The sequence below is a fragment of the Pithys albifrons genome, chromosome Z (genome assembly GCF_047495875.1).
Source record: "Pithys albifrons albifrons isolate INPA30051 chromosome Z, PitAlb_v1, whole genome shotgun sequence".
Classification (NCBI taxonomy): Eukaryota; Metazoa; Chordata; class Aves; order Passeriformes; family Thamnophilidae; genus Pithys; species Pithys albifrons.
Window position 1 is genome coordinate 2,000,451 of NC_092497.1, and position 18,981 is coordinate 2,019,431.

The 18,981-nt window shown below is 47.5% G+C and overlaps 1 protein-coding gene across 3 annotated transcripts in view; it reads right to left on the reverse strand.

Annotated features, from left to right (window-relative positions):
- Positions 1–18,981, reverse strand: part of CTIF (cap binding complex dependent translation initiation factor) — a 150,609-nt gene that overhangs the window by 118,063 nt on the left and 13,565 nt on the right. For all 3 annotated transcript variants that reach the window (XM_071580923.1, XM_071580922.1, XM_071580921.1), the window contains exon 2: positions 356–568. In XM_071580923.1, coding sequence (XP_071437024.1) covers positions 356–535 — 180 coding nt within the window. In that variant the 5' untranslated portion in view covers positions 536–568. The remainder of the gene's footprint in view (positions 1–355; positions 569–18,981) is intronic.

Below are 18,981 nucleotides of genomic sequence, written 5' to 3' on the forward strand. Positions count from 1 at the left end.
GTTACCAACTGGATGGAGACCTCATATATATATATATATGTGTGTATATATGTGTGTGTGTGTACATAGTTATATATATGTACGTGTATATATATATTTGTATGTATATGTGTGTATATATGTATCTGTATACACATATGTATCTATATACACATATATATACACACATACGTATGTGTTTATCTATATCTGTAACTCCAAACAAGTAAGCTGCCCTAAATACAGTGTTTTATCCTGTCCTGCTTCACAACCAAACCCTAAAAAAGCTACTTCAGCTGGACATGCACCCCCCCACCCAAGGCCACAAGCCACCAGTATTCCCCACCCTCTCTCCCACTCTGTGCCCTCCTCCCACCTGTGAGACGTGGGACTGTGTCTTCTCGCTCTCGCCATCCCCCTCTGTTTTGTCTGTCAGCAGCCCCTGGACCTGGTACTCCAGGACGTAGCTGTCGATGAAACGCTCCAGCTCCTCGATCTCCTGGGAGCGGCTGCTCCCTGCCTCCGAGGAGGCTGATGCCACAGACGAGTTCTCCATCCCTTCAGGAGACACGCCAAGAACAAAGCAGGCCTGGGAAAGTGAAAGAAAATAATGGTAAGAAAAATTATTTCCCACTAATTATAGGAAAAGTTAAAAAAAAAACCCAGCAGCCAAAGCCCATCAGTTACCACAGGCAGGATATTTCTTGTTGTACATATGCATTTGTAATAATCCTAGGTGGTCATATTTGGGACCACCAGGCAAAAAAAAAGTTCCATTTCTGTAATATCCCCACATTTAAGGACAACAGTTCTATTTCCTGCCCTCCTTCTCAAAAAAAACCTACTGAAAACCTCCAGACATAAGCACAAAAGGAAAACAAAACTGAAATGCTTATTTAATAAATCCATGGCATTAGTTGTGTGGGATAAGGGTGAGAAGCCAGGGATGGTGGACAAGGAGTAGGAAGAAGTTGATAATGGAAAAGCTTCTTCAGGACAGTGGCAGTAAACAGTAAATTATGCTGAGTCAACGATATGACTGTAAATGGTCCAGCAAGGACATGAAACAGAGATCACAACAGAATTTATTTTTAAAGCCTCTCACTGCAGGAGAATGGATCTATAGAACATGTAGGGGCTTTATGATGCTCTTCTCTCTCTGGTTCTCCAGGGCTTAATGCCAATCCCATAATAAGGAAACAAAACCACCAGCTGTGCAGGGCAGGAGTTGGACTGGATGGTCCTTGTGTGTCCCTTCCAGCTCAGGATATTCTGTGATTCTATGTTTGCAAAGAACTGAACTTTGGACCAGTGTCTTGTGGTAAGACTTACATTCCTCTGGGAGGGAGGGGACAGAGGAGCTCCCACCACATTGCAGGACACAGCAACTTCATCCCTCACCCTCTCCTTCACCAGGAATGGATATTTACAGTCTGCTTAGAGACAAGTGTAATATTACTAAGGAAATTCAGAGTGAGCCACATGCCATCTGGAAGGGAAGGGGAAAAAAATATAATCTGTTCCCAGCTCATGTAATTTCCAGCTTCTGAACTATTTTTTCATCTCTCACTTCTGAACAATTGTGGCTTCATTTGGAAGCTGCTGAGAACGAGCAGTTCTGGCCTAAGGATTTCTTCTGCTCAAGGAATTATTCCCAAATGTGCCCAGACTGTCAAAAAGGCTCATTACATAGATCAATATCACACATTAGCTCCTGAACAAAAATCATGTGGCACATTAAAAAGGGGAAAGAAAAAAGAGATAAGTCAAGAAATAAAAAAGGAACAGCCCCAGAGAGTGTGGAGCCCTGGAGGAGGGCATGCTTCTACCCTTTTTGCTAATTAGTGCCAATTATCAAATGGAAGGAACCAATTATTAAATACAAAATGCCAAAGAAAGAGTTGGGAGAATAGGAGGCTCCCATGAGTGATGGCATGAGAGATGACCACATGAGGTAGGGGACAGGTGGCATCACTTGGGATAAAGCAAGCAGGGTCAGAGGTAATCCCTCCATCCCCTGGGGCAACACATTACAAAGCCCAAAGTTTTTTTGTCTATTATAATTTTTTTTTTAACGTGGCACTGGAGGAAATCCAGCCCTGTGGATGCTTCCCCTTGAACACCCATGAAAAAGCATAAAGCAGAGGAAAGGCTAACACATGCCTCCACTTTTGGGGTGTTCACTGCTGTGCCCAACCAACACTTATTGCTGAGCAACAGCAGAGATGGTGAACTGAAAGGGAGTGGGTTTCTCAGAAGTCACCAGGTACAACAAAACAGTACGAACCACATATTGGAGATATTTATGAGTCTCTAGCAGGAAACTCTGAAACCAAGCCATCTTGCAGCACCACCACCTCTCTCTAAAGAAAGCCATCACTTATGAGGAAGAAAACTCCCCTGTGTCTAAAGGGTCATGAGTCATCACCTACACCTGAGACAGGATCATCACTGTACACAAAGATCCCTGGAGCAGATGTCCATGCATGTCAGACCAAGTTGGTTTGACATTTAACCCTTATAATAAAAAAAGCCATGAACAAGTCACAGTCTCTAATAATTTTTACATGTTTAGTCTGCACCAAGTTGGTGTGAATCCCTTTATAACACAGACACTGACTTCCTGGTGTGTCAATGCCACTGCCAGCATGTCACTGTCACCAAACCTATTTCTCACCCATTTTAGGTGAGTTTCTCCCACTTTGCATGAAACTGGCCTCACCAATGCCACCAGCCTGCCCAGAGATGTACCAGAGCTCAGACAGAGGTGACCTCATCACTATCTATTACTACCTGAAGGGAAGTTCTGGCCAGGTGGGGGTTGGTCTCTTCTCCCAGGCACTCAGCAATAGGACAAGGGGACACAATGGGCTCAAACTCTGCCAGGGGAAATTGAAGTTGGAGATCAGAAAGAAATTCTTTGCAGAGAGAGTGGTCAGGCTTTGGAATGGGCTGCCCAGAGAGGGGGTGGATTCCCCATTCCTGGAGATTTTTAAACTGAGACTGGCCATGGCACTGAGTTCCATGATCTGGTAAAGGGACTGGAGTTGGACCAAGGGTTGGACTTGATGACCTCGGAGGTCTTTTCCAACCCAGTAAATTCTATGATTCTATAAACACTGTTTTAGTCAACATCCTCTGGAAACTGTCTCAAGGCAGGGCTTTTCCACACATCATCCACTGAGCTCTACCTAAACCTACTAAGTGTGAGATGCACATCTATAAAAGCTGCTTGAGAAAACCAAACCAAGATGATCAAAGATTTACAGAGGCCTGTTTTCTGGGTCCTACAAGATGATTCCTGTTTCAAGCAGCCTGATTCTTCCAAAGGAACAGCTTTTGGAGCCCCTCCTCCTTGGCAAGAGGTACCTTTAGAAGGGAAGCATCCACCAATACCTAGAACAATTCAAGTCCATCTGCAAAGGTTTACTCTCCCCATTAACACTCAGCCTTCTCTCCCATTCCAAAATCAATCCTGTCCACCACTGTTTCCTGACATAAGTGATGTATGGTCTCCTGCTTTTCTTGGTGCCATGTGCCAGGAAACCTCTGTGCCTGAAGCAGGTGTCCCATCCTGCCTCACTCTAAAAGCAAGTCCATAAAAGAGGTTTTGAAAGAAAAACACAAACCCACATTGGAGCAGATAAATGTTCTTGAGAGCTCTTCATGGAGCAATGACTCCTTGGATCTGTGCTGGCTCAGCACCTACCACTATGGATTCCCAGATCCCAGATATATTCCTTAATGATAATTAATAGAGATCAACATCAAATTGGCATTGGATGGGGCTTGGACCAACCTGGTCTAATGGAAGGTGTCCCTGCCCATGGCAGGGATTTAGAACTAGATGACCTTGAAGGTTCCTTCCAACTCAAATCATTGGAGGATTCTATGACTACATGAGGCCCATGCTGTGCTCATTACTACGACCATTAAAGAGGGAATCATCAGCAGAAAACGTCCATAGATGTGCAAACTGTTTATTCTAACTTAGTAATTATCAGCATTACTGTAATGTATAATTATTATTAATAGCTGTTATTAAGAGTGATCTAAATGGGGTTCTTGCTCCAGCAGGATCATACAGTTTTTATGTAAACTACACAGCTTATACTCTTAATCAGCAAATAATTTTTTTATGACATTTGTACATTAATTCCCTTTCTCCCAAAGACTGCTCCAGGCTTGTTGAACTTGTGGAACCAAGTGATGAGTCTGATGGCTGAAAAGCAGCAATGAATCATAGAATCATAGAATCGATTGGGTTGAAAAAGACCTCCAAGATCATCGAGTCCAACCCTTGGTCCAGCTCCAGTCCCTTTACCAGATCATGGCACTCAGTGCCACGGCCAAGCTCAGTTGAAAAACCTCCAGGGATGGGGAATCCACCCCCTCTCTGGGCAGCCCATTCCAATGCCTGAGCACTCTCTATGCAAAGAATTTTTTTCTCATCTCCAACTTAAATATCCCCTGGCAGAGCTTGAGCCCATCGTGTCCCCTTGTCCTATTGCTGAGTGCCTGGGAGAAGAGACCAACCCCCACCTGGCCAGAACTTCCCTTCAGGGAGTTCTAGACAGTGCTGAGGTCACCTCTGAGCCTCCTCTTCTCCAGGCTAAACACCCCCAGCTCCCTCAGCCTCTCCCCACAGCACTTGTGCTCCAGTCCCTTCTCCAGCCTCGTTGCTCTTCTCTGGACTCGCTCCAGCACCTCAATATCCTTTCTGAACTGAGGGGCCCAGAACTGAACACAACACTCAAGGTGTGGCCTCCCCAAGGCAGAGTCCAGGGGAAGGGTCACTGCCCTGGGCCTGCTGGCCACGCTATTTTTGATACAGGCCAGGATCCCATTGGCCTTCTTGGCCACCTGGGCACACTGGTGGCTCCTGTTGAGCTTCCTGTCCCTCAGTCCCCCCAGGTCCCTCTGCCTGGCTGCTCTCCAGCCACTCTCTGCCCAGCCTGGAGCGCTGCAGGGGGTTGGGGTGGCCAAAGGGCAGGACCTGCACTTGGCCTTGTTGAACTTCATCCAACTGGAATCAGCCCATCTCTCCAGTCTATCCAGATCCCTCTGCAGAGCCCTCCTGCCTTCCAGCAGATCGACACTCCCTCCCAACTTGGAGTCATCAGCAAATTTGAAGAAGGAACACATTTTGGGCAAGATGAATGAGAGGCAACAGGACAGTGGAACTTGCAACCAAAATAGTGTTAGACAAGATGAACCCATGATGAGAAGACCACAGACATGCAGGACAGCAACACATTTCCATCAGCTCACTGCAGCCTGGGTGAGAAGACCCCATAACCACATTCCCCTCCAGGGAAGAGGCTCCAGCTACCCCACTTTCACACCAAAGCCTGGCCTGCAGCAGTGCCAGCACCACAGAGCAGCCTCTCACAGGCTGCCTCCTCTGGGGTGGGACCCACCTGTGCCTCAGACATCCCGAGGGAACAGAGATGCCAACCCCATTCAAACATCATTCCCTGAAGTGGAGCCAGGGCTTTTGGGCACAGCAGCCTTGTCATCAACACTGTAACCCATGAAGAGAACCTCCTACGACAATTTTCACAGAATCACAGAATTGTTGAGGCTGGAAAAGCCCTCCACAACTATCGAGCCCAGCCATCTGCCAGCACTGCCAAGGCCACCACTAACCCAGGTCCCCCAGTGCCACATCCATGCAGCTTTTAAATCCCTTCAAGGCAGAACTATTTCATGTATCAGGCTTCTTCACAATTATTACTATGTTATTATTTCAATTACCAATTTTTTTTTATTTCTATTATGAAAAGGTCTAACCACCACCAAATTCTGACAAAGGTCAAGTGCCAGCTCCTCTTTCCAACAGCTTGGCCTCAGCTGTTTAGATATGGGCTTAAATGGCTCACTTAAGGCATTTAATTGGAAACACTCTGTCTCTTCCTTACTTACCCTCCAGTTAAACACTAAAAAAATCCCAGGCCAATCCTCTATTCCTCCGTGACTCCAAAGCAAGACATGAGGAATGCAGAGCAGCCTTCCTATACAGAAGATTTATTCCTCAGATATGCCATCACAGGCCAGCTGCTGGAAAGACAGGCTGTGATGGGCTACAGAGCTGTCCTGACAGATCCCTGAAAGCCTTTGTCTTGCCTCATGGGATTTATCATTCCAGGTTTTTCTAGGAACACGAGAAGCTTCCTAAAAACGGCAGCTGCAGTGCAAATTCTTCACGTACCAATGCAGACACCTCCTTCCAAAGCGACCTGTGACTTTCAGCATCCCTTTTGTGTTTTTTCTCCCTCAGGAGTTTACAATAAATAAATTTTAAATATTGCTGTGACAGGTCTCTTCTACTCCAAGACACATGTGCCATAAACCAAAGAGGCACCAGATTTATTTGTTGATGACTGCATGGCATGATGGTAAAACCAAACTGAAGAGACCCCCAGTGAGACCCACAAAGGCTCCAGCCCAGTTCCAGGCACCACATCCTGCCTCATGAGCAACCAGATCCGACAGTTGTATCACTTGTTTAGGCTCCAAACCCCACCCCATTGTTCTCTGCTCAGTAAAGTGATTTTGGACATCCCCTTGTCCAGTTGGTGAGGGACATACAGGGTGAAATGACACCCTCTTTTGCTTAATGCCCCTCTGAGAGAACAGCACATGGTCAAACTCTCCATCAGCACCTCCCTCACACTGTCTCCCCACTAAGACTCCAAGCCAGGCTTCACAAAGCCCCTGCTGAAGTGCACACAATGCAGGGGAAAGAGGTCCCTTCAACCTCAAGGATGCTTGGACGACACAGACCAGGGCAGAGCAGCTGCTGCATGACAACCTTCCTACTTCTTACCAGCACCTTGAGATCAGGAGAAACCCTTGCAAATAACCACCAGCTCACACTCTGGCTGCAGTACAGGCAGGAGGACCTTTGACCGCCTGTGTTTGGGGGCTGAACTCCTGGCTGTCAGCACAGCCACAGCTGGCTCAATTCCCAGCATTTCCTTTTAATGAGCTCCTCCCGCAGCAATGTTTTCTCCCTCCTAATCCAGCCCATTTCTAACAACAAGTAATTAGCAATGTGTTTTTGTAAAGCAGCAAGAGTATCTCAGAGAGCAAGAGGAGCGTTTTATCTTTGCTGCTGGCAGCCAGCTCTTGTATCCAGCAACCCACAGGAGCAGTTACTATGGAAAATAAAAGCAGTCAAGATGAACTGTGACTCCCTGCATCCAGGTATGGCTGCACCTTCACGAAGCATCTGTGCCTGGTTTGGATTTGCTGCTGCAAAACCGGCACCTTTCTGGATGACAAAACATCAGGCGCAGAAATGTAAATCATTTATATCCTGGATCTGACCCTTTTCTAATTAAAAGGTAAACACCTTTGAAAACCACATCCAGTGTCTGCTGCTGGAGCTAGCTTTGGGCTTTTCAAAGCCTGATGCATCCACGGCTGGCTAAGCATTTGATATATTTCATCAGCCCTCCAGTCTCAGGTCTGGTTTCTGGTACCTGGTGATGCAGAAAAGCCCAAGTGACAGGACAAGAGCCCAACAGCTGCCACGTTGCAGTGCCATTCATGAGCCTGGCATGAAACACAGCAGGCAAATGCCATGGTGCATTGAAACAGAGCCATTAAAACAAACACAGAAATAAATGGGGGAAAAACAAAACCAGAGAGAGCCAGGAGACAAAACAAGTGCCACAGAATCCAACCCAAAACAGCTGCTTTGACACAGTGATCCAACAGGGAAGGGAGAGGAATAACCAGAAAGCCAGAAATCTCTCATTCTCACTCAGACACCTATTTATTACGTAGCCTGCTTCCTGCAATAAGCAATTCTTTGTGGTTGGGAAGTCGATCTTTTTCTTTGTTCTTTTTAAACAAAACCAAAGCCACATTACCTTTAGAGACATAAAGTCTTTTACTGTGTCAAAACTGTGCATGAGGTTGGAGAGGTTTTCCACCAGATGGACTTTCTTGCCTGGGGGAAGACATTACACCTTTGGCTTGTGAGGGATATTATTAAGAAAAAGGAAGGAAAAAACAGCATACAACTAAGAAAACCATTGTCTGAACTTCAGGAGGTGAGTGGAGGTGCGTTTATGGCTCACCCCTTGGTGGGATGCTCCACTGCATGGGATGTCAGGACAAGGAGACTGCTGGAGCATCACTCTGGCTGCAGCACAACAGCAAGGCATGTCGTTGTTCCCAGATTTTTATACAAATTCAATACATGCAAATACACCAGCACTTCTGGATATAAAATCTGAAGCAGGTCATAAAAAGCCTCCAACCATCAACCCCTGAATCACAAACAGCCTGAATTTTATAACCTATTTGACATCAGCTGATGCTACAAACCGTGACTTAAGTCAGACATAATCCATTTCCACACGCCAGCTTCTACTAAAAGCTAATGGAACAAGAGCCCACATTACATCTTATCCTTGCTGTTTTACACCTTCACAAAGAAAATGTTGTCAGAGAAAAATACTAAGCAATTATTAATATTTGAAGAAATAGCAAAACCCCCAAAAATGCAGATTTCAAGCATGCTCAATGGTCTCCTCTTTGGAGCTGCACTGTTTCTCCTCAGAGAACACATGGTGGGCTGGGCAGGATGTGATGGCTGCAGGGACTATGCTGGAAGACAGAAATCAAGGATGTTCTCCAGCCAAGGGAGCTCACACATGTACACCACGCAGGTGTGTGTGCCCCTCTATGATGCACATGGCAAGCAGCAATCCTGCAGCAACCAACACCTGCTTTTTGCCCAGCTATTCTAGAATCCCAGGGGATAAGCCCTGACCCCGTGGAAGCAGCAGCCACGGCGCAAAACTCCCCATGCAGGCAGCACTCTGCAGGCAGAGAGCACAGCCCACATCATAAATAAAAGCATCACCACAATGAGTTGATCCACACACTTTGGCAGTGCATGTTTCACCAGGCACCACGTATTGTCCTTGTAAATAACTGAAGGAAAACCATTATCAGGAAGGAGATCTTTCCTTCCCGGGCACCCAGGCAATGTAATGGGCACTTGGGCTGTGAAAAGCTCTGTAATCCTAAAAGACATATCCAACTCCAAGTTGAGATGTCAACTTCCTGAAACAATCCAGCCCCTGGTGGTTCCCGGAGGGGAGGGACAGGGCAGGAGCAGCATAGTGTGGTCAGCAGCAGGGCAGGCGTGGAGGCTGCTTAATCCCTATTAAATCATGCACACAGCTCACTGGCAGAAAGCATTTTTGTGCCCGTACACCAGCATGTAGCAGCATTCAGAGGACATACCTTGGCTGCCAGCCAAAATGCTAGAGCTGCCACTCTGGATGGATTGAGGGGGGAATTTTATGCTAGAAGGAGTCAGCTGGTCTTCTCCTCTTGGGAATCATAAGGTCACAAAATGGTTTGGGTTGGAAAAAATTTTTAAAGGCCATCTGGTCCACCTCTTGTCAAGGACAGGGACATCTTCCACTAGACCAAATTGTTCAGCTCCATCCAACCTGGCCTTGGACACTTCCAGGCATGGGGCAGCCACAGCTTCTCTGGGCAACCTGTGCCAGGGCCTCACTATCTTCATTGTAAAAAACTTCTTCCTTATACCTACACTGAAATCTCCCCTCTTTTAGTTTGAAACCAGCACTCCCTGACTTATCAGTACAGGGCCTATTCAAAAGTCTGTTCCCATGTTTCTTATAAACCCCATTTAAATATTCAAAGGCCACAATAAGGTGTCCCTGGAGCCTTCTCTTCTCCAGGTGAGCCCCCCCAGCTCTCCCAGCCTGGCTCCAGAGCAGAGGGGCTCCAGCACTCAAGCAGCTCTGTGGCCTCCTCTGGACTTGCTCCAGCAGCTTCACATCCTTGTGCTATTGCTCCCCAAGGCTGGAGGCAGCTCTGCATGTGGAGTCTCAACTAAGGGGGCACAGGGGCAGAGTTGCCCCCTTCCCTGCTGCCCATGCTGGGGGATCAGCCCAGGGCATGGGGTTCTGGGTTGGGCCATGGCCAGCCTTTTACCCACCAGCACCCCCAAGACCTTCTCTGCAGGGCTGCTCCATCTGTTCATCCTCAACCTGGATTGATCCCAGGAGTTGGCCAAACCAAGATACAAGCACTTTGCACTTGGCCTTGTAGAAGCTGCTGAGGTTCTCATTCTCATGGAATCTTGCCTCCAATCCCCTTTGACTGCTTCCCTTCATCATGGCTTTCCTCCTGTTGGAGAATAAACTCTACTGTGCAACACGACCATGGGTAGGAAAGCCTCAAGTTTTTTGAAAGATGAAATAGGGATGACGTAGCAAGTTGTTTTTTGCAGCACCAGGCACCTTCTGCACCATCAGCAAAGGACAAATGCTCCCTGGGTTCCTGCTCCTCCAGCCAATGGAAAGAAATCCTTCCTGGCCTCCAGTCTGGTGATGTTTGGGATGGGGTTACAGGAGCAAAGCAAGGAGGAGATCTGAAGGAGAAACATTTCTTTATGACCCAAGGTTGGCTCACTCACAGGGTACCTCTGTGCATTCTGCCTAATATGATCTGCTCAACTGGAACTGGAAAGAAAAATCATCCAGTAAACCTCTGTCATGTAGCAGAGGGAAGGGGAAAATAACTTACCATGTCCACTCTGAGCTAGTTAAACTCATTTGAAAGACCCCATGGACAGATGAGTATATTTAGAGATTTTCTGAATCTTTAATTACCTTCTGTTCTAATAAAAAAAAAATTAAAAAATCCCACTCAACAACACCCACAAACAAGATTTCCCAAACCTGCTTCTGGATCCCAGACCCCTGCTACTCCATCACATCCAAATGTTTAAGTTATAAAAGATGCAGCAGATTGGCTTTTACATCATGGCCATCCTGGGACCATCAGTCATTGACCTTATCAGTGCCCATACTGGCAGTAACCATGAGAAGAGATACTCTAAACATTCTAGAGGAAAAGAACAAGAACTGGGGAAATTGCTATTTCTGTACATGCAGAAGGAAAAGCAGATGTTTCCCCATAAAAATTCTAGTCTAATAATAGTAAATTGAGAGGCAGGGAACCGAACAAAGGCCTAAGGAAGCACATGGGGACAGGGAGTTATGTGGGGTCAGTGTCCAACACCACATGAGCAGGTCCCCTGTGACAAAGGTAGCCAAGGAAAGGGGCCTAAGTGTCACAAGAGCTGAGCTTTCCAGGACTCTGTACCTGCTTCTGGTTTCCTCCACATTTTAACACACCCATAAAAGAGCTGCAGCTGCTTGCAGGTGGGACTGGACACAGAGTCCTCCTTAGGTCCTGCTCCTGGTGACATGGATGTGGTCCATACAGTGAGTTTCCATCCAGCAAAGTGTTTGCATTATGCAAAAGTGACTCTCACTTCAACGAGAGGGACCATCCAAACTAAACTCAGTTCCCTGAGACTGCTGTGGGCATCATCTAAGACAGCTCTCAGAGGTCAGGAAGATCACAGAATGATAGAAGGGTTTGGGTTGGAAGGAAACCTTGAAGATCATCTCATTCCACCCCCTGCCATGGGCAGGGACACCTTCCACTAGCCCAGGTTGCTCCAAGCCCTGTCCAACCTGGCCTTGGACACTTGCAGGGATGGGGCAGCCACAGCTTCTCTGCCCAGCCTATGCCAGGGCCTCACCACCCTCACAGGGAAGGATTTCTTTATAAAAGAATTTCTTCTTAGAGGCCCTTGCAGACCATAAATCCATTTTTAAGCCCACAAGAATTTCCTGCCACATTCTCCCAATTGGCTTCCCCTTGCAATTTTAGGAGAACAAATGTGATACCCAGATGGGCCCAGGTTTTGCACTGGGCTCCCAACAGCTGTCCCAGGAAGGGACATGACACAGCACAGGCACCACAGCACCCACCAAGGGTCCCATGAGCCCAGGGATGTTACTGTGTGGGAGGGATGGGCTCCAGCTCCCCATGAACGCACCAAAGTCCCAGAAGTAGGAATGCCCAGCCCTGGACAGATGAGGATCAGATCCTTCCCAGCCTTTGCTTTGCCCAACCATCATAAACCAAGCCCACAAGCTTTACCCTCCTCTTATATCCATCCCCAGCTTTCAGCTCCTTTCAGTAGCTGATGAGACAGTTTGAATCAATTCACCAGGAAAACGCCTGCATTAGAGAACCAGCCCAAAAATACCAAGAAAAGCACCTCCCCAAACAGGAATTTTCAGAGTTACCAGCCAGCTACCAGTCTCCTTTTTGAGGTTTGAAGTGCATATTTTTGCAATCATATCCAGACTATCACTCTGTTGGATGCTCTGCACCAGCAGTGCTGCCACGCGTTGCCCAAAAAGCCATTCCTGGGCAGCCCCACTCCCCTTAGGTTTATTCCCCACTGAATCACAGTGAGGGAAGGGTGACAAGAAGCCAGCAGTGGGGTTGACAAGAGCAGCCTGACAAACCTCAGGCTGTAAAGATGCTGCAGGCACTTTCGTTTATCACCCAGGGGACCTCTGGGTTTGATTAATAACAGGTAAATGAAGCAGCTTGACTCAGCTGAGCCCCAGCAGGCACAAGCAGGATTGGGAGGTGTTCCTTAACACAAGGAAAACAGAGAGGCAGCACCTTCCAGGACATGGCAAGTAATTTGTTTTGAGATGAACATGAGCTTTGGGTGTGTCTATTTACCTCCACCAGCAGCAATGACAGTCAAGACAAGTGGCCCTGATCACGAAAGTCTTGGGATTTACCAACCCTATGTCTTAACACACCCTGCCGTCAGTGACCTTGACACCACTCCCTTCTAACAACCCCATGTCTCAGATCACAGAATGGCTTGTGTTGGAAGGCACTATGAAAGGTCATCTTGTTCCATACCCCTGCCATGGGCAGGGACACATTCCACTATCCCAGGTTGCTCCAAGCCCTATCCAACCTGGCCTTGGACACTTCCAGGCATCCAGTTCTCTGGGCAACCTGTTCTAGTATCTCATCACCTCATTTTTAACTAATATCTAATCTAAACCTTCTCTCAGTTTGAAGCCATTCCCCCATGTCCTGTCACTCCAGGCCCTTGCAATTAGTCTCTCTCCATCCTCTGTGCTCCCTTCAGGTACTGGAAGGGTGGGTGCTCTGTTGAGTCCCAGCACTGCTGCCAATGTACTGCGAGTATGAACCTCAACTTTGTCCCAAAATATCCTTGAGCTGCAACTTGTGTCTAAGTGTTGCATCCATTATGGATCCAAGAGTGCCACACACTGCACAAGTGACTGGGATGTGTCTGCCAGCTCTTCCATCATGCCTTGCTTCCCTCTCTTGTAAAACACTGGCCCTGTTAGGGCTTACCTTAAATGCTTGGCTTTCCCTTCTAGGCTGGCGAGAAGGGAAGAGGTCTTGGAGCTTCAAGGTGTTCCTGCAGGGAAGGCATGACAGATCCATGATGAACATGGGAAGTTTGGCCTCGGTGACTGCACTGAGGCACACTCAGCAGCTCAGGAAGAGCTGCCCAAAAAGGCACCAAGAGAAGCTTTTCCTCCACAAACACAGCCTGGCCAGGGATAGTGCCAGAAATACTTATTTTCCTAAATTTGCCTCCTGACCCAAAAAGAAATGTTTGTCCTATGGAGCTGGATGATGGCTGGAGGATCCAGGAACACCTGCAGGGATCAAAGACCCACAGGAATCGTCTTTTAGGACAGCTGTGTCTACCCCAAGACCACACCTGCAGTGGAAAACCCACATGCTGTGCCTAGGACTGACCTGTAGGTATGGGTGCAACACAGAATCACAACCTCAAATGGGGTTTACACTATTTTTTGTTCTTTTTTTGAATGGTCCTTCATGTTCATCGTGAAGGTCTTCCCGTGGTGACCTCCAACATGCTGCAAACAAAGGAGCTCCTGCCAGGCCACATCAGCATCTCAGGAAGTCTTCTCTAGCACCTCTCTTGCCTCCCTGCACTGGCCAACCTCTGCTTACACCCAAAGGATTAACAGCCCTGCAGTTCATCCTAACGAGGTTGTGGGGGGAGGGCTGTAATTGCAGCAAAGGGGAACAGCATCAGCAGTTTCAGCAGAAACATCATAGCGGGACGCCTGCTACTCACGTACCTTTGACCTCAGAAATGCAAATAAAGAGCTCAAAACATATAGTTTTTGAAAAAAAAAAAGAAAAGAAGGGAGAATTTGATTAATCAAGAGACTGTACAGTGCCACATACCCAGATTGTTTCTCACATCAAGGGCCTTGCAAGAGGAAGCCCATCATTCCCAGCTCTTGGATACCTGGATGCAAGAATGCCTATCATAGGGGTCTTTATGATCCACCAATCCAGGAGCAGAGTTTAACCATTGACTTCAAAAGGCACTTTTTCAATAAATTATGTGATATGAAGGATAAAGAAAATAAACCTCATGTCTAGTGCTGAGCTAGAGCAGGACTTGGTGACTTTAGAGGAAGATGCAAAGAAGGGCAAGATAAACACAGAATTCTGGGGCTTGGAGCAGGTTTTCCCCACTCCTGCCAGAGCTTTCGTAGAACCATGGGATAGTTTGGGTTGTAAGGGACCTTTAAAGCTCAACCACTTCCACCCCCTGCCATGGGCAGGGACATCTTCCACTATCCCAGGTTGCTCTGCCCTGTCCAGCCTGGCCTTGGACACTTCCAGGGATGGGGCAGCCACAGCTTCTCTGCCCAACCTGTACCAGTGTTTTACTTTTTTGTTTTCTGATGATTCCCAGTCCATGGGGACACTGCTGCTGGTGAGCATTTCCAGATGTCCATGACATCTACAGGTAGCTCAAGGTCTTCCAGCACCAGGAACCAGGAATGACACCCAGCACTCAAGCCCCATGTGTTCCCTTCTCCAGTGTGGAACAAGGGACATGTTTCTCCTCTGTCACAGTCACCAGAGAGACAGAATTCACCTCTGCAGAAGCAAAAGACTGAGCCCATCACATAATAATTCTACAAATCACTTGTCTGCCAGCACCCCAGCTTTGGCTTGCTGAATTTTAAATAGTTTTGGTCAAGTCACTGCAGCCAAAATACTGGGAAAAAAAACACTGAAAAAATTCTTTTACCTTTTTTTAGGGTTTGGTATTTCTAAACAAAGGATTTTTACTTTTATGTCGTGATGACGTACATTAAATTTCCACAGCTCTTCATTATGGTGTAAAGTAATTAAAGACAGATTTCATTTTGGATTCAAATGGGACTTGACATTATTTTACTTTCTGTTTAAAGGAAATAAAAATATCTATTCTCATTGAATCCAGCTGAAAACACTCTTATCCCTCATAACCATCCTCAGTATCATGATTTTTCTATGGCTAATTAATAAACAAACCCCACCAAAACCAAGACAGCATTAATCATGGGACCAGACGGGATCCATCCCAGGGTGATGAAGGAGCTGGCAGAAGAGCTTGCCAAACCGCTCTCCATCATCTTCCAACAGTCCTGGCTCTCTGGGGAGGTCCCAGATGATTGGAGGTTGGCGAATGGCACCCCAATCCACAAAAAGGGCTGCAAGCAGGACCCTGGCAACTACAGGCCTGTCAGCCTGACCTCCGTGCCTGGCAGGGTTATGGAGCAGATCACTCTGAGTGCAATCACACAGCACCTTCAGGGTGGACAAGGGATTAGACCCAGCCAGCAGGGGTTTAGGAGGGGCAGGTCCTGTCTGACCAACCTGATCTCTTTCTACGATCAGGTGACCCACCTGGTAGATGAGGGGAAGGCTGTGGATGTGTCTATCTGGACTTCAGCAAGGCCTTTGACACTGTCTCCCATAATATACTCCTGGAAAAGCTGGTAGCCCATGGCCTGGACAAGTGTACCCTCTGCTGGGTTAGGAGCTGGCTGGAGGGCCGGGCCCAGAGAGTGCTGGTGAGCGGAGCTGCATCCAGCTGGTGGCCGGTCACTGGTGGTGTTCCCAGGGGTCTGTATTGGGTCCAGTCCTGTTTAACATCTTTATTGATGATTTAGATGAGGGGATTGAGTCCATCATCAGCAAATTTGCTGATGACACCAAGCTGGGAAGGAGTGTCGACCTGCTGGAAGGCAGGAGGGCTCTGCAGAGGGATCTGGAGAGACTTGAGAGATGGGCTGATTCCAGTGGGATGAAGTTCAACAAGGCCAAGTGCAGGTCCTGCCCTTTGGCCACCCCAACCCCTGCAGCGCTCCAGGCTGGGCACAGAGTGGCTGGAGAGCAGCCAGGCAGAAAGGGACCTTGGAGTACTAATTGACAGGAAGCTCAACAGGAGTCAACAGTGTGCCCAGGTGGCCAAGAAGGCCAATGGGATCCTGGCCTGTATCAAAAATAGCGTGGCCAGCAGGCCCAGGGCAGTGACCCTTCCCCTGGACTCTGCCTTGGGGAGGCCACACCTTGAGTGTTGTGTTCAGTTCTGGGCCCCTCAGTTCAGAAAGGATATTGAGGTGCTGGAGCAAGTCCAGAGAAGAGCAACAAGGCTGGTGAAGGGACTGGAGCACAAGTGCTGTGGGGAGAGGCTGAGGGAGCTGGGGGTGTTCAGCCTGGAGAAGAGGAGGCTCAGAGGTGACCTCAGCACTGTCTGGAACTGCCTGAAGGGAAGTTCTGGCCAGGTGGGGGTTGGTCTCTTCTCCCAGGCACTCAGCAATAGGACAAGGGGGCACGATGGGCTCAAGCTCTGCCAGGGGAAATTTAAGTTGGAGAGCAGAAAAAAATTCTTTGCAGAGAGAGTGCTCAGGCATTGGAATGGGCTGCCCAGAGAGGGGGTGGATTCCCCATCCCTGGAGGTTTTTCAGCTGAGCTTGGCCGTGGCACTGAGTGCCATGATCTGGTAAAGGGACTGGAGTTGGACCAAGGGTTGGACTCGATGATCTTGGAGGTCTTTTCCAACCCAATTGATTCTATGATTCTATGATTATTTGTTTTACGGCCTGATGTTGAGGAGTACTCAGAATACCTAAGGATAACTTGGGTACCCACCCAAAGCATGCAGCAGTGCTTCAATAAAAAAATGCAATTTGAAGTGTTACTGTAATTCACTTACATGTTAGAAAGTCAGGAACCTCATGAAAGTATATATGTAATTAAAAAAAAAATAGAAGAGGGCAATAAGGAAAAAGGGAACCCACATTCCTCCAGACATAAGGGGTCACTGCTGCAGCCTCAGCTCTGCACAAGGCACAACCCCAGAGCCAGCCCTCTCAGGCTTTATCCTCCCAGCAGTGCCTCTGCTTTGGCTTGTTCCCAACTCCTCCATCAGCTGTTCTGCCCCAGAAGAAAATATTTACTCTCCAGAGACTATCAGGCCCTGCACAAGATAACACCCAGGGCTGCAGAAACCCCAGTGCTGACAGAGCTGCTCCAACAACGCCTCCCACTCCCTTTCAGGTCAAACTGGATCTTGCACAGGACAAGTGGATTAAAAAAACAGAACAAAACACGTTTTCAGGATAATGCTGCTGACTTGTTGTTTTCCAAACCCTCTGCCACCAAGACCCTGTGGTGCTGCTAACCTCTGCTGATCCCATCAGGTGGTTTAACTGGGAAGCTTAGCAGTAAGCCCTGTTCCTGCAAGGAGACACCACATTGCATCAGGTTATTCTCTGCCTGACAGGCACCATGGGGGCTTTCAGACAGCACAGGGATAAATCCCAACCACAATTTCCAGGAAGAAAATTAAGTGTATGAATGGAGGGAACTCACCCCAAGTTGCTACGTTTTGTTGTGGGGTTGGATTTTTTTGTTTGTTTGTTTTTACTCCCCTAGGCTTTATTTTGCTAATGTTGAATTGTGTGTTAAATCCTGTTAACATACTGCAAATCTCTGTCTTGATGGAAAAAAAAAGAATTTGGCATCTCTAAAAGGCACCTGGCCTGTATCTGTAGCCAAATAAACCCACTATGAACAGGAAAAGGAGGCAGGTAGGGAAAGGGGAATGTGAAGCAGGGGGAGCAGAAGGAAATAAAAATGGGATAGAGAATAAAAAAGCATGATAGGGAAACAGAAAAAAATGGGATAGGGAGACAACGAATGGTAAAAAGAACAACAACCAAAATGGGATAAAGAACAACGATAAAAATGGGATGGGGAATAACAACAATAAAAAGGAACAGGGGACCAAAAAATGGGATAGGCAACCAAAAAGTGGGATAGGTAACAAAAAAATGGGATAGACAACAACAAAATGGGACAGGCAACACAAGAAATGAAATAGGCAATAAAAAAACCAGGATTGGCAAGAACTCCACACCCATGAGCAGGGGCATAAAGTGTCACTCACTGCACAGTTTTCACCCATTAAGTTTGGCAGCCAGAGGATTTCTGCAGTAAAGAGGATGCATGTGTACAATCAGAGCAGAGGGAAAAGCAGGGAATTGTGATGAGGGAAATGCATGCAGGGGGCCTGCCTGGAAAGTCTGGCAGGCTGGGACCACCAAACCCAGCGGGATGGCCACTGGAGCAGAAAAGGCCTTTCACAAGCATTACACTCTATCTGGCTACAAAATTCATTCTCAGGGTCTTCTACCCACACTGAGCGAACAAATGACATTATTAAAAGACAGACAATAAATCAAACAGCAGCTTGGAAAAACCCAGGAAGCCTCTGGAGAGCCAAGGAAACCTGTACTATCTAGGGAAGCGCGAGATTACAATAATTAGGTCAGTTGGCGATAAGCCTTCTCAGCACACACAGTCACACACATGCTGCTGCCTTGCTAGAAAGTGGTGATGGCCCCAAGGAGCTGAGAACCCCCACAGCAAAATGCCAGGGGCATGGAAAAAAACAGGAGCAAAAAGCTCTCCTGTCCCAGCAGAAAACTGCAGCAGCAACTCAGCTCTGGGTCTGAGGATTGGTAGGTGCAGCATGGGCAACTCTGATGGGATATTAGAAAATTCCTTCACTTTCAGCCATGGTTCAGAACTCAGCAAGTGACCCCAAGGGGTGTGTGGTCTCCATCCTCAGAAACAGCATCAAGACTCAGCTGGACGAAACCCTGAGCAGGCAGGTTTCACAGAACCACAGAATCACAGGATATGCTGAGCAGGAGGGGATCCACAAGGATGATGGAATTCAACTCCTGGCCC